At 38.8% G+C, this 16,505-nt stretch overlaps 1 protein-coding gene across 9 annotated transcripts in view; it reads right to left on the bottom strand.

The window, feature by feature from the left end:
• LOC135167140 (synaptotagmin-7) overlaps positions 1–16,505 on the bottom strand; it is a 127,916-nt gene that overhangs the window by 71,021 nt on the left and 40,390 nt on the right. For 4 of the 9 annotated variants that reach the window (XM_064130007.1, XM_064130006.1, XM_064130012.1 and 1 more), the window contains exons 3-4: positions 11,098–11,319; positions 4,320–4,567 (exon numbers count right to left, since the gene is read on the bottom strand). In XM_064130007.1, the coding sequence (XP_063986077.1) occupies positions 4,320–4,567; positions 11,098–11,181 (332 nt within the window). In that variant the 5' untranslated portion in view covers positions 11,182–11,319. Of the gene's footprint in view, positions 1–4,319; positions 4,568–11,097; positions 11,320–13,011; positions 13,429–16,505 lie in introns of those variants that run through there. The other 5 variants (XM_064130014.1, XM_064130013.1, XM_064130010.1 and 2 more) reach the window with 4 other exon arrangements.

The raw sequence follows: 16,505 nt of genomic DNA, 5'->3' as shown, positions 1-16,505 counted from the left end.
TGCAAAATGATATATGTCCACGAAAGATCTACTTCCAATTGATACTCAACGATTTTTTCCTCCGGTAAAATTGCAGGTCGGTAGTTTCTGCATTCATTTTTCTCCGATAGATCGCATGGGAATTGAAAACATGAATATTCGAGTGATCCTTGGATGAAATACCTCCAACATTTCACAGGTTTATTATTTTTACGCAGGGGAATGCATACGTAATATATTTTTTGAGATGTTTTTTTCGTCGATAGAGAAAGGTTTTTGTTTCCGGGCTTGATAAATTGCTCGCCGTCAGTTGAAATCCCACCGCAACTGGGCGAGATAGCGTTGGTCACGTTTAAAGAGAGAAAAGAAAAGAAAAGAAGATGAAAAAAAAAATACTGGAAAGACCACCAGCATTGGTGCATAAAATCGAAGTTCGCGGGTGTGAATCAATCATCATTGGGCCAAAATTACGGAGTTCTACAGAAGATTACGTGACGGCAATTTACAATTTCAGTTTCGTCACATAATTTTCAATAAATCTTACGGTATCTTTCTGGTAATTTTTACTCAATATTTAACTCTGGGTAGGTTGGAAACCATCTTAGTAGCTGGAGATGAGAGGGGGAGGTGCGATAGAGACATGCAGGGTGGAGATTGCTCATTGAACAGTGGTCGTGGGAACAAAAGAAGGATAAAAATAAATGGGTAAGGGCGGAGGGGGCAAGGCGAATCGATACACGTTCATACTCCGGGTATTTCGTTTTGGGTTACACGCATGTGTAGAGCATGTGCAAATGAATAATTCACAGGGGGTCCATTCGGGAATAAAAATAATGAGAAAAAATTACCGGAAGCAATGCAACACCGGTAGACGAAAATCTAGTTCTAATTTTTTTTTATCCAGTAAAATTCTAGAAGTGAATTTAAAAGATGAAATTTCATATGAGACCATCCAGATGAAAAAGCATAGAAAAGAAGCAAAGATTGAAATTTTATTATTGATTCTCAACACCTCAATTTCGAATAAATTACCGAGAAATTCATAATAAAAAAACTGCGTACTTATGGTCTACGCAGGCCCTATCAAATACCACTATAGGAGGAACCCCATAAACATGCTAAATAGAAGGAAAAAAAAATCAGTACCCAAAAACTCAGACATTCCCACTAAGCCCGCACATTTGCTCCCGCATCCATAAATCACGAACAACCATAAAAAGAGCCCTGAAATATGCATTGATTTAATTCTGACCTTCGCCCCCATTAATTTAGCATCTCCTACCCTCTGATGCAAACCGATTTCTTGTCAGCAGAAATCCTCACCGTTGGACTAGCTATTCGATTTTAATAACGACCAATTAATTAATCTCATTGCCACCGCCTGAGGGCAATAAATCAACCGGTTAAAATCCCATGGCGAGTTCAAGTAGAAACGTTCCTGGAAAATTGGGTTATAGACAGCGATAATATTACGACGCGGCAGAGATGGAGGGCGAGCGAAATTGTTGAGGTTATCGGAATCCTCAAAGTGCAGCATTTGATGATTAGGTCCAGTGATCGGCTTTTAAAGCCCAAAGAACACCTCACCCCAGTGTACAGTAGATACGTTTGCATTACCCGAGAAGCCAAACGACTTTTGAATAATTTCCCGAATGATTCAGTTTGAATACTTCCACTTTGACACGAAGTTACCCTAAGGATCCCTCACGATCAATTTAATTGGAATTGAAGATCGTATTTTCACGTATACTTATACCCAAATAGTGAGAGAGTGCCTGGGCACTGGATTCAGTGGGATAAAAGGTTGTGTAAAAAGAAGAATGGGACGATAGGATGAAGGAAAGCCTATCGCAACGGATTGTCGCACCGCAACTCGCCAAATCCCGAATTAACTGCTGTTTTTTCTTCCCTTTGTTACGTTTTTTTTTTGACTTGTGAAAAATGAGAGTCCCAGATTTATGGATGTCATGATGCACTGCACGTGGCAGAGACTTTATATCCTTGAGACGAAACTCTCACAGATGTATTCTGAAACTTTACCTTGTTCCGTTCGCCATTGTACTCCAGACGTATTCACATTTCACCGGTTTTCCGGTCTATATATCAACACTTGGATATTGTCTGTTGCAACGACTCCGCGGATGCATTTAAACAACAGGGTTGTCTAATTTCCCCTTAATATTAAAATGTCTCATCGTGTAGTTTTTTTAAATGCCAATGGGTTATAATTACTGATAAATCACGATTAAGCCAATAAAATATTCCGTGCGAGCACGAGAATTGATTGCTGGCTATCCCTTTGCGACGGGAATTAATTCTAGTATTTTTTCCTTCCCCAAATTTTTAATTATCAGCGATGCGGATTAGTCATATTATTATAATTTATTCCGAGTAGAACTGCCACATTTTTGCCCGAACTTTCATTTGACGCAATCATTTGCATATATTGATTAACCAGATGTAACTCAGGGCTTCCATAATGACCGTGCGGTATTAATAAAAAATTTAACCTATTGCAAGCTCATTGAATTGTTAATAATAATCGCGGCGTTCCGCAGTGATAACCACAATTGGGTCATCAACATGGCAGGTCTTTTTCGGAAATAAATTGAAGACTGACTGGCAACTTGAAAGCCTCGGGAATCATTATTCGGGGTAATCAATTAACTGCGGTAGACAGGTACTACGTGAGAAAAAAAATTGATCAAACTATCGCCCCCATCCTGAATATGCTATGCGATAAACATGGGGGAAATGCCCTCACTGAAGTGAATTTATGAATAAAAATCAGTGGAAATATGACACATATGTCACAAAGATGACACAGCTTCATATATGTCCGAAGAAAGTGAAATTTCGTGGGGAAACATAAATAAAATATATAATTCATTTATAATCCCAGAATTTTCTCTTTCCTCTGATTTTTCATTATCATCAAGAATTTTTTCTATTGAGGTTTTTAGAAAATTTTCAGTTACTAAATTTCCTCTTGTATTACGTCCATGAAATTCTACAGAACTGGAAAAAACATTCCCCGATTAGAGGAAGAGAGAGAAATTACGGATCCAACATGGAATCAAAGGGAATAGTCTGCGGAAAAAATTATGTGATTTCCCGGTAAAGACTCGAACGCATATACCTAAGCTTCTGGGGCTGATTACCTCAATTTCACGAATGAAAAATTCTGTCCTTTTTTCCGCCATTGTCTTGCATGACTGGGAAAGCTATGGCCTTGTAGATTTCATTAAATGCACGGGTCGATAGCAATTTTTCAGAAACATCTGTTGCAATAATTACGAGGTAGGTATGTTCAAGGGGTAAAAGTCAATACATATAGAGGCAAAGTGGAAATTTCCACGTCTGATTTGACGCCCCACTTGTTTACCTGCCGTTGGAAAAATGGTCAGTAATAATAATTTTCATGAAATCCAGGATGGCAGTCCTCGAGCTCCTAGAATTCACTACTTTCATTCTGCAAACGACAAAATTTCTCCCCTCTATCCCAGTCTCTCCAATTCGAGGAAACTTTATCCCGGTAAGATACGATCAAGTAGTACAAGTCAATGTATTTACCGACAAAGTAGAAATCTCCGTCTTTAGTCAGACGCAAGCGCCTGTTTATCTCTAGCCGGTAAAGATGGTTGAAAATGATCTCCATAAAAGCTCGATGCATATAGAAATACCTCCGAAAAATGGAACGTCTGTTGATAAAACAGTTTCGATTCTCCCTATTCGAGGGGGTGTGTTTCACCGAGTGGTAACTGGTACCAACCGAGGGCTAAAATCTTCGGGATATTACCGAAGAACCCATTCAGTTCTTTAGAAAAATGATTAAACTCTCACTTACCGGAATTCGATAATCAGCACAATCGATATATTCACATGCATCTGCCAGGGTACACTTAATCACATCCATTCATCGACAACAGACTATGTACATCAAACAGTGACCACCAAAAACATCGACTAACACCGAACGCGTGAAGAAATACTTTCAATTTCGATTTGAACACTGGATGACATTATTGCTTTTGATACCGTAATTTTTCCACAATAAATTCCAATAAAAATAACCGAACACTACGAAATGAAATTTACCTCAATCACATTTGACCCCGGGATTACAGAAATGATAAATAATTTTTGCTGAGTATTTCTCTAAGGTTGTGGATGTTTTTGTTACTGGGGCACGTGGAAAAGAAATCCACAATTCAATAGTACTAAGGGTATAAAAGAATTCCTCGAGTTTTTACGAAGGCCTTAACTCTGTTGTCGAGAATGCCAGTGCATAAATAGAAATTGAATGAAAAATATAAAAAAATGTTTATTTTCTGACTCACCCAAACGCCTTCGTGCTGATCAATGGTGTTTTGAGATTGAGAAAGCCATTTTTCTTGGTTTGCTGGGGCTGACTGCAGCTGGTACCCTCGCCGTTATCCATTTGGTCTTCTAGATTGCCATCACGCCCCTTGGACCTTCTGGCCCGAAGATAAAGCCAAGCAGCCAGACCGAGGCCGAGTAAGACGCCGAGGGCGCCGAATGTACCGAATATTGCTGTCAAGATCAGATCTCGACGCTCCATACCAACCTGCCAACAAATCAATTGTCATTCTATATATGTTATACTCATAATTACAACACTTTGAAATGATAATGTCGTGGAAAATTCTATGGTAATTGAAATTTATGGCAATAGAATTTGCTCTTGCTCTTGACGGCGTTCACACTCGAGGAGGCCTTTGAAGGCTCTATTCGGGAAATCTTCTAAGGAAGGTGTTTTGAGTGTGGGTAGTTGAAATTAGCACTCATGTTGAGGATATGCTCCTCGCCGGCAGCGCTTGCACGGGAGTGAACTATTCCATTTATCTTCCAAAAGTTTAAGGGAAACTTTGTCGTGAAATGCCATAATGAAATATTGAAGAAAATAGAACATTATAATTTTGTCGCTGATTATCCTTAAATGCTACCGATTATCTCATAAAATTTCGTAAAACCAAATAATAATTTAAAACACTTCTCAAGAAGATTTTTCTCAAGAAGCAAAAGTTCCCATTCGAACATAAATTCTCTCTCCCGACTGATATTGCGCGCCGTTGAAAAAACAAACTGTATCCTAGGTTTTTAAACCTTCTGTATCACTGTTGGCATAGTAAACGTGATAAAGCTGAGTGACGCATGAGTAAAAAATACGTCAGGGAAAACGTGTCAGCAAGTCCGCCCTAGAGCAAGTCATGGGTAGAGGTAAAGTGGCATAACAGCAAATAAAACGACATTCACTATTCCTGTGATGAACTGTTTCCAAGTGGATTCAGAACAGATTGCGTTGGGGGTTATGAACGGACTGCAATAGATCCATATCACTGAAATTATCATGGAGTATATGGAGAATTTATTCCGCGGATAAAAATGCCGCAGGGCAATGTATTGCAGGCTTTAGAGTTTTTTTCATTTCCACACACACTGGATCTTTCATCAGCCGCAGAAGTTTTAATGACAACCGTAAATGTTCATCGCACGGTTATTTATGGTTCATTTCATCGTTCAATATAACTGAGGGTTATCTGTATGAATTTAATGACAATATTGCTCACAAAGACGCCAGTTTTTTCAAGGACATTAACCTGTCGCATCCGGGCACACTAGTGTCTTATAATATTTTCCGTGAACATCCCCATAGAGTTATTGGAAATTTAAGAACATCTTAAATTTGCGAAAACCTTAGTGTCTGAGAATATCTGGACCTCAGGATAATCTCTAAAAAAATTATTTCTTCCTCAAAGGAAATGATTACTTTATGGAATTACGTTTTCCCCCCATCAATAAATTTTCTCAGAAAATATATTCGTGTATTCCCGCCCGATATCTCCAATACTCTTCTTGGAAATTAAACACGTACTTATACAACTTAAATCGCTCCTGAAGTTTCCTGGAACTCGGCCCTGATGAAGTGATACAGGTCAAATCTCACTTTGCTGTCCGTGAAATTCATATTTCTGTCATGCGTGACTCGAAATGCAAGGGAGGTAACTAGCCCGAGAAAGTTGGCATTGTTACTGGGGTAACGAATCACCAGTCAGCCTCCACATGACCCAGTAGCCCCACCAGGGCAACTGCCGTCGTAATGAATATTTCAGTATTGCAATGTCTCCGGGGTATTGTAACTTTACCGTACATTTAGGCATATGTGCATGGAACTCTCTAATGGCATAAAGTACATCAAGACTCCATCACGAGGATCAACTATCGGTCATGTACTTTAAAATATGTAGAAACCAATTTCATGAGCTCAATCTCATACCGGGTGTAACACTGCACAAAGGGAAACATTTAATAAAACTTCTATAATATGGAAGGGATTTATTTCGGTCCATTCTGTAATTGTTCTGTAATTTTTTATTAAATATTTATCTCCGAGTCTGCACGATTCATTTCCCTGAGTACAGAGAGGTTAATAATATTGAATAAATTTATTTTTGAATTTATTCAAATGAAAAAAACTTTTTTGCTGCATTTGGAATTGCTCTTTGATAGAAATTAATCAAGCCTTTCGAATAAACTGAAGCATTCTACAACCATTCTCATTACTCGAAACATTCGGTCCAGTGGTACGAAAAAGTAAGAGGAGAAAAAAAATCAGTTTGTGGAATTCATCGATGCAAGAGCCACGGCTGATAATCTACAGCTATTGCTGAGAAATTGTGAAAATTTCTCGTTATCGAAGTGGAAAAAAAGGGAGTTGAGTGGCCCATGGTACGTGCCTCTCTCCCGGTGTACCAGGGCCATCAACAGGCCTGTGCAAGCCTGCAGCTTGCAGGTACCCGGTCGATACCAGGTGCACTAAAACGATATCTATATATTTCGTCGACCATACCTCCTCACCCTGTGGTACATCGAAAAGGTTTTGCGTCAACTCTGAGCCCCTAGGGCCAAAATTCTGTTACAGTTTTGTACATATGAAATTGGAGGCAAATATGAACTGCCGTTATGAATGTATTCCACGTAATTAGGGAGGTTGATTGCTTTGAGGTTCCAGTTATTTTCCCCCTGGTAATATTGAACTGCATCGTTTCACTCGTTAATTGGACATGGGAATTTTACGAGACATTCTGCGCGTTTTATATGCGACATATATATTTATTCAAATAAATAAAAAATGAGTGAGGGTCGGCTATCAACGGAATAAGTGGAGCTCAAGTGTAGATACTAAGGTTTACGCAATCGTTATTCCGAGGATCATCAAATGTTTACTTAAAGAGTTATAAAAAATCGAAAATTCATCCCCAGGGTTTTATGTGAAACTACTCTTCCCCCGAATGATGAACATGATTTCAGAATTCTCTCATACAGACAGAGTAGATCCGGAAAAGTAGAATAACTGAATCCACGAAGGATAATTAAGGGGCATGAAACATAATCCGAGTACCGGGTTTCCATGTTCACCCATGGGCTTCTCTCCCTCTCAGTTCATTCGTTTTCTTCCGCTCTCTAAGTCGCTAGGAAACGAGAAGTAATGCGCGTCCTCAACCCGTTGAATCCTCCCCTACCTCTCTGCGACAACGTAACTGGCACTTTAGCCTCGCAAATACCCCACCATTCGACTTAATCAACTGCAATGTGTGTGGATAGGCAATGAAAATCTTCCACCAAGTCTCCTTTGAGATATAAAAACGAAGAGATTATTGAATAATGAGGCTCCGCATGTTGAATTCATCCAAGTGCATTTTCAAAGTTATAATCCACCCCCGAGTGATTAATATTTCGTTTGGGGGATAGTACCGGGGCTTCATAAAATTTTCCCTTTTCTTGACGGAGGCCAGTGCATTATTCAACCCGAGGAGTGAAAAAAAAGCTCGCAGGATAATGAAAATGCCATAAAACACTATTTTATTTTTCCTGTGTAATGAATTCCATAAAAAATTCCGATTCGTATTCGCTCAGCGATATTGAACAGCATCATTCACATTTTTCCTATTGTTGACGGAGTGTCATCCCTTATTTACCTCCAACTGAAATGCAGAAATCCATGCCGTTATAAATATCTCAGAGGCCTGAAATATTTAATAATTTTCTTCTCAACATCTTCAGGAGTTCTTTAAGTAATCAGAATCATGGAACAGCAATTTATGCATTAGAAACTTCAAAGGGAAATTGAATGACGTATTCTAGAGCTGTGTTTAATCTCCAAAGAGAATACAGAATTCAAAAATCTCGTCCCTTATAGTCCACCCGAGGCAGGGATATCAAAGACGTGCGTATACATAGGAGTTTGAGCATACAACGTCCTCGGGCTGGTTTGGCATGTGCCACGTGAGGCACGTAAGGATCCACCTCAGGCCAAATCCCGAGAAAATAAAGCATAGTGAGAGACGTCGTATGCAACGGCACGTTTAAGATTGCAGAAGGCATTATTTGAATATCCGAGAACCCACCGTGCTGCATTGAGGGGTTGTGTGATATCTCCTAACACCAGAGAACATCATGTATGCATGAATTTTCCCAGTTCCAGTACCAGAAGATGTATTTCTCACCAATCAATTCATATAAGAATTATTCAGAGTCAATTCCGATCGCCTCATAACGCAATTTTTCGAAGTTGCAGTGAAGCTGTCATTCAATAAAAATGCCCAATTTCCCCCGAAAATGTTCAACAGTCGACCGATGCATTAACTCAACTCATCGGCAGACTCTCTGAAGCAAATATTTCTGTCGATCATTACAGATTCTTCCTGTCAATTCCCACATCCCCCTCTTTATCCGCACCTCATTCATCTATCCCCATGAGAATGAATAACCTTCTATATATCATGCGCTCTCACAATGCGAACGACTTCGTCCCCCCAGTGAGAATCAGTACGGAATTGAATAATCAAAGACGCAGGTGCCCCCGGAAACCTCGCGTGGCTATTTACTGACGCGTTGCACACGTGCTTGGAGGATATGAAATTGTAGGGGTGGGAAATGGGGGTAAAATTGACGGTATCCGTTTGAGCATGCTACAAGTACATTCCGCAGGGTGAACCTTGGCGTGTTTGTCCCTGATCTACTAGGGGAAAAATCCGTGTGTTGTCGGCCAATAGTATCAATGAATCGTTCTCTGGTGGAAATTTTTTTTTTATTCATGTAGTAACGGTTAATTGTCCTTCGTGGATCGATCATAATGCCGCAGAGGTCCTGCACGTTGTAATTATTATAACGAGGACAAATTGCTACTGGGCATGCGTGCGGATGTATTTCACAGAAATTCTAGGTTTGTTCCAATGTCAAAACAATCGTTCCGAGAATGTATTTTATATAACACTTATGTTTCAATTTTTTTGATACCCATTTCGGGCTATTCTATCAATTAAAAAAATATTTTTCAATTCTATTGTAATTTTACTGCTCGTAATGAGAGAAACGCCTTTCGTCTATCAAATCTGGAGATGCATTCACGTTAATTTATGGATGAATTAATTATGACCATTGAAGTACATTCTTTGGTCACGGTTTCTCAATTAAATCCGGGGCAGAAGTTGAATACGAATATTTCAACGATTCCGAAACTTCCACGGTTCCTGACTAAGAATATGACGAGCAGAAGTCGCGCAAATCATGCATATGCTGTAGAGCTATTGTTTCAACGCCATTATTCGTGTACTTGTATTTGCATATCGTTCCCCATTGGGAGTGAACTTGCAGTTAGCATCGGGTCACGTGGCAACCGGGATTCAATGAATATTATGATGTACGGAATTAATTCGAAGTGATATTCTTGTTAGACTAGAGCTTTTACGATGTGACAATATTGTTTCATCAAAATAAAATTCTGACAAGTGCTATGCACTTGACTGAAATACCACCTCTCACACTAAGTTTAAAAAAAAAAACATGATGTAGTGCATCTAAATGAAAAGTGCAAAAGGGTAAGAGAGCAAACTAAACATTTTTCCGTGTGGCACGCAACTCTAAAAGAATAGCATGGAGTCTCGCATGTGCTGGCGAAGAAAAATAAAAAGCCCACATGAGCCTCTTCTAACACGCAATCAACCACTACACACACCGAGGTGTAACACTCCTGCTACTCTTGAATTGTAATCGGAGAGTATTTTGACGACTCCAGTATACAATTCGCATGTAACAGCCAAATATCTCAGTTGTTTCACTCCTCCTCCTGTGTGGCTCTGGATTTATCCGGAAATGGAGAGGAAGGGTATAATAATGGTGCGGAAAACGAGCAGGGAAAATCGAGAGATGTGAAAAATCGCTCAAAGCGGATTCTAGTTGCCTGTCAGCTCAGAATTTAGGCCGATTGGGGATTATTCATGTTACAATGAGTTTCTGGATAAACTGGACTCTGGAGTCTGATAAATTTTTCATATACACTGCTCGTGATTTTGACTTTATGTTGCTGTCATATCAGACTCAGAAGGAAATTGGATTATTGCATTGATAGATATATATTTATTTACACCGACGCTTTTTCGTTGAGAACTAATATTCCGATTTTTTTTAGAAAACTTTTCTGGTTGAATTAATAAGTTTCTTATCCATGAAAAAAACAAAGCCAACTATCTCACATGTTGAGCTTTGATTGTAATCAAATTTCTAACTTGTTAATTATGCTCTCGCATGTTGGATAAATAATTGATGAATCCTGGGGAGAAAATTTGAAATCGCCCGCTGGCCGCCTAAAATACATTGCCTCTAAGAGGTAATTAAAAATTCAAGGTGAAGGGATGTACCCGCAGGTATATCGATTTTCATTAATTTCTAGGGTTTAATTATGTCCGGTATCGTTGATAAGTTTTTTATCTAATGAGAATTCTTCCGATTCGAACGGGAAAACCAGTTCTGCTTCAATTATGCAGGACCAAGCGGTGGAGTATGCTCACCCATTTATTATTACTTGAACCAATTGGATATTTCTTCGTCGAATAGAAATTGTCCATTAAGTATAATAATAAATATTAATAAACAGTAATAAATTAATTCTTGTCGACGTTTGATTGACTAATTTATTTATGTTTATTATTTGAATACGTTAGATCTTAATCTTTACGAAATTACCTCGAGAAAGAATAATTCAAGTTTTGGAAGTAAGTTTGGTTAGAAATAACCCAGTAATATATTTCTACTCACGTGCTTTCGTGCCGGAATATCCGGATCATAATTTCCAAGGGGTGACTGGTCAAGTCCCTGTGTCATTTGGCTCGTGTGAACCATTCTTATCCCTTCAAAGACTTCTTTTTTCTCCTATTTTCACTCGTAAAATCGAGATTCACCACAGAACAAAAATTCGATACAAAAATTTCCTTATCTCTCACGGAACTTCCCCTTTTCCTGGTATTTGTGATGTGACCTCTGTTGGATTCAAAAGAAAAGGGAAACCATGAAAATAAAAAAGTTGAAAATAAAAGATTCAGAATGACAGGAATAATACATGAAACGAGACCAGTGAGAATTCTTGCCAGAAACATTCTCCACGATTCTACCTCACTATTTTCCTTGGATTAATTCCATCATGGAATAATAAGTATTTACGACAAATAAGTCAACTTTCTCCCTGATAAATAGGTTGTATGTGTGTCAAAGAATATCGAGAAACTTCTGAAGAGTAATGATTTGGCGACATGAGACCTATATAAACCGGAAAACTTTCACAATCACGTAGCACTTGGCGTTAATTTCGAAAACGGAAACGCCAAATGACTCGACAGAAAGGGTCACGTATTTAATATAATGTTTACTCATCCAACTTCTAATTATCCCGACTCCTTTTCCCATTACTACAAGATACAATTAGATTCGCTGGGGAATTGTCATTGAATTTTCTGACGAAGGCCTTACAATATTTACCAATTATTTGCATATTCATCTACCCTTATTACCTACCTAAATATACCTGCCAATATAAAATCCAAAAGTCATACTTTAAAGTCTCAATTCCAATGATAATTAATTTATCTATCAATTTCGGTAGCTCATTGTTATCCCTTTTTAATTAACACGAAATAAAATTAGATCTACACCGATTTTTTGTAACTTCACTACCCTCGTTACTCGCCTAATTGACACAAAGGAGAATTTACAATTCCATTCGTAATGAATCCGATATGGTTTAAGCCCCTCACACGAACAAACCACTGATGTAAATTTTATTGACAGCTGTACACGACAGAGTCATATAAATTCTAATTACTTCTGCCGTTTCATAAACACTCTATTCCTCGCTCAACTCATCCAATGGTTGTAAACCGAACCACTAGACGACGTATTTATTTAATTTTCACATCACTCGAAGCCTTTTACCTTCCGCCGAGACTCATAAAAACACGTGTTGTCACATTAATAATACCTCAGTTACAGAGGAAAAATGTTGAACAAAAATAACTAAAAATATCATGTAACTCAATCCCGTGAAAAAACGCCCTGTCGATTATATATAATTATTCGATACCTAGTGTTGTAATTTTATTGATCTAATTTTTCCCTAATGATGATCAAATTTCTCTGTTGAACCCCATAGATGAACTTTTCACCTTTGTCCCTTCCCGTGTCATTCGTTAAATTGGAAAAAAATGTTCTACAGGTGCAATAACGATTAATGTGAATGGAACCGTTGTTTTTACCTCCACAGATATAATTTTTAAACTAAATGAATTACTACATTTAACTACATTTCAAACTATAAAATCGGTCGTAGAATGCACGCAGGGAATATTTTTCTTCCCTATCTATTATTTTTCGACTGAACTGATTAGATCATTTTGATAAGTGTCAAGTACCCCCTGTAATTGATGGAAATTTTTTTTCTGTCTCGGAGCGATATTTTTTAATAATATTTACTCAATTTATTCCTTCATAGAGATTCCGTAAATATCCCGAGGATGTCGTTAACGATCCTCATAAAACCGAACACAACCACTTGTGTCCCGGTCCCCTACAGTTCTAATCCTACTACTGTTCCCCTCGAATTCTCATCAGCCACCAGTTCACTATTCCATCAACACAGTAAAACAGAAAAATAAACAAACAAATCGAGCGCAATCGCACCCGTCACTTTTCACCGTTAAATGGTTATCGATTCTCACGTTGTATTCCTCTTTGGATGTTGAATATCACTGGGAAAAATTCGGGAGAAATTCTCCGGACTGATCAACAGCAATCACAAATAAAATATTGACTATTAATTTTTTAAACTGACGATCTAACGGATGCTAAGGATCGCTGTTTACGTCACGCGTGAGGTTGAGAGCGTCGCAAAACACACGAGTACAGTTGGGAGATGAAACCGGCTGGTTGGTCTGACGATGCGCCCTGAGTTGAGACCGGTACTCGTGACTCTTCGTTCAGTCTCGTCGTTTTTCGGGGGAGGGAAAATAGTGGAGTAGAGGGTGCCTTCAGTCACCAGCATACGCGCGCGCTATACCGATAGGGTGGAAAGGGGAGAATGGGTTGAATGTGGCCCAGGCGCCACCGAATGTGACCCTCAATGTTTCAGTTGTATTTTTTTAGTCTCGGTCTTTCGTCGCGTGTTCTTCATCAATGTATTATCTCTGATTGATGGAACAGAGTTATGATTACTCGAGGGTGATAGGTGCTCTTATAATGTAATTATCGCCCGTGACATTGATTGTTACTTTCGCTTTCAGAATAATCTTGAAGGGTTGATGGAAGGCCAACTTCCTCATTGGAAAAACCAAGTGTTTTATTGATTTTCTTAATTATTTAATGAGGCAAGCCATGAGAGATGTAAGTTTCAATCAAGAAAAATCACGGAATTTTTTTTGTCAATAAAAATGCTACTGAAACAACTCTTTCATTGTTATAAATTTCAATCCTCTCCACTTGAAACTCCACCTGCAATTTTCCCATCCCCCCAAATTAAAATCCGATGATTTTCCAAATTCATCTCCCGAAATGAAACTGAATTGCATTTAAATTCGAGTAGCCATTCACTGTTCAAGCTCAAAGCTCAAGTAGTTTCAGCATTGTCAGGGGGCTAATTTTAATTAACCAAACTGTCGGGGGTTGATTAAAACCAGTCTTATCATTCCTGAATACTAGGAGGAAATATTTAATTGGTGGTTGAATTAATCTGGGAGTGTTCTCTCAAACAATTCAGGGAAACTCTGTTCAAGCCAACTCCTGACATATCAAATGTGAATGTGCATGTAGTTGGTGTGCTTATCCGTCGATCATGATTAACTCTGCATACACGCGTCTGCGTAAAACCACACGGTGATTAATAAATCCGACAGGTGAAGGTTAAGGTCACACGACTAACGAAATGAGTAGGCAGAGCGTAATGTATGCAACTCCACCCCTTTCGTCTCCTTCGAATAAAGGATACCATGAATTTTACATGTATCTGGGATATATCGGGGGATCATCGGACAAAACTGCGGCCCATATCGCCAGGAATTGTTGATTGGGTGTCGAGGTCGAGTCATTAAAAAAAATAAGGGAGAGAGAAAGAAAATATGGGCATTGCCACAAAATATTCCATCGGCTGATGATTTACGATATTAATTTGATTTATTCGCAGAAAAAAAATCCCCGAGTTGGAAAAATATTTTGAAAATTAATTGCGAGCAGGAATTGTTATTCCATTCGTGTAATAAAATTTTTCTAAAACCTGAATGATTAATTGCAATAATCTTTTTGTGATAAATTGTAGGGAATAGTTGGATGTGTGTGTCCAGAGAGATCATGAGCGACATTTTATTTTAAAGCGTTTATGCATGTAAAAAATTTTTTACACGTGAAAAAGAGAATTTACCTCAAGTGCTATGCGCTCTGCATGTCGACTATCAAGCGAGGTTTATCGTTGTACCGACGATCTTTCTACATGATTTTACTAGGGCGGTGAGAGTAACCCACGAAAGATTTGAATAATTTATACCATTGGAGGCTGTAAAAGTCCATTCAAATGATTTTTTTTTCATAAAGGGCAAATGAAAATTCCGGAAATAAATTTTTTCTCCTGCAGTTGTAGAAAATGACTCTCGACATGCAGTAAAATACTTGCAATATTCACGTGAATGCCTCTCATAAAAATATATCACACATTCATCCCTCAATTTCCCCGAGATTTCTCACGATCTAATTCCCCTCGTGATTCCGTAGCAAAGAAAAAAAATCTAAATTAAAACTCGTAGATTTAAATGAAACTCAATGCACCGGGAATATTGTCGACCCTAAATGATCAATTTTCATTTCTCCTCGGAGGCGACAAATGGAATACAAAAAAAAAAAAAAAAGAAAGCAGTGTGATGTGTCGTTGAGTGCAAACACTAGTGTTGCTCGCATTCACCCCTGGTTCATGAAAAGGTGGAAAGTGAGAAATGGGGAGAGTATGGAACGGGGGTGAATGAACATGTGCATAATTAACTCGCAGGACGAAGCGGCCTCTTGCACTTTTTCTCACCCTATCTGTCATCTTGATGCTCTTTCCGTACGAACGGTAAATGCAATGGCTATACACCGGTTTCGAGGGAGTCGGGGGGGAGGGTGATGGTGGAGGTGGTGGGGTTGTGCAGAACAAGGCAGCATCGAACCGTGTCAGCTGGCTGCACCATACACCCAGCCACTCCCGCCAATCCCTGTGCAGGCAGCCAGCCAGGGTGACGTCACGGCTGACCTAGTGCACGAGCCTGACGGCCGGCTGGAGTCACGCTTACAGGGTACAAAAGATGAAATTCCATAGACGTTTGCGTTCTCCTCACGTCGAATCACTGTCCTAAGACGGCTAGAGTATGCTCTGAGTAAATGTTCAAAGCCATTTAGAGGAAAAATTAACATTGAAACGGAGATTTCATTGCGCTGAAATGTTTCAAGGCCAGTCAATATTCAGGTGGTAATGCAAACGGGAAGAATATACTCCCGCGGGAAATCGATGAGTGGATCATTTCGCTAATGACATTCATCGATTATTGGGAAATGAATTCCGGAGAGGGATTTTCAGGTGAACGCGTCGGTGAGGTTTCATTTCACGTTTTTTTAGTGCTTGGGGAGGAGCATTGGGAAGGGGATGAGAATGGAGATGTTGTCTGTAGAGGCCTCCTAATGAAGGGGATGGTAAGAGCCCTCGATGGGTAAAACGATTTTACGGCACAGGGTTTTAAATTATTCAGAAATGAATCATAAAATTTATGAAAAACGAGATTGTTTTTCAATTGTCGAAGATTTGCGAACTATCGTCGTTAAAAATTCGTAAGTTGTGGACTTATTTTACTATTAAATAATTTTGAAATACGATTGATTAATCAGAATGCGAAAAGCCCGAAAATAATAGAAGAATTCTATCTTCCTGGAAGTTTATGCAAGATTTCTTAAGTAATTGACGAAGTTTTATTTGAAATACCTAGACTGTATAACCCTTTATTGAACCCTATATAAACTTTCCCAACCTTCCCCGTTTTTAACTGACAAAAGGAAAATTGTGAGGGAAAGTTACAGTTGAAAACTTTCGAGGACAAAAATTATAACCATTAAGTTACTTTATTCCACAGAGCTGGGGAAGAAAGCAGATACGCTATCTAGAG

This window comes from Diachasmimorpha longicaudata, chromosome 11, assembly GCF_034640455.1.
Source record: "Diachasmimorpha longicaudata isolate KC_UGA_2023 chromosome 11, iyDiaLong2, whole genome shotgun sequence".
Lineage (NCBI taxonomy): Eukaryota > Metazoa > Arthropoda > Insecta > Hymenoptera > Braconidae > Diachasmimorpha > Diachasmimorpha longicaudata.
The sequence above is the reverse complement of the archived record's forward strand: the minus strand, read 5'-3'. Positions and strand labels throughout refer to the sequence as shown.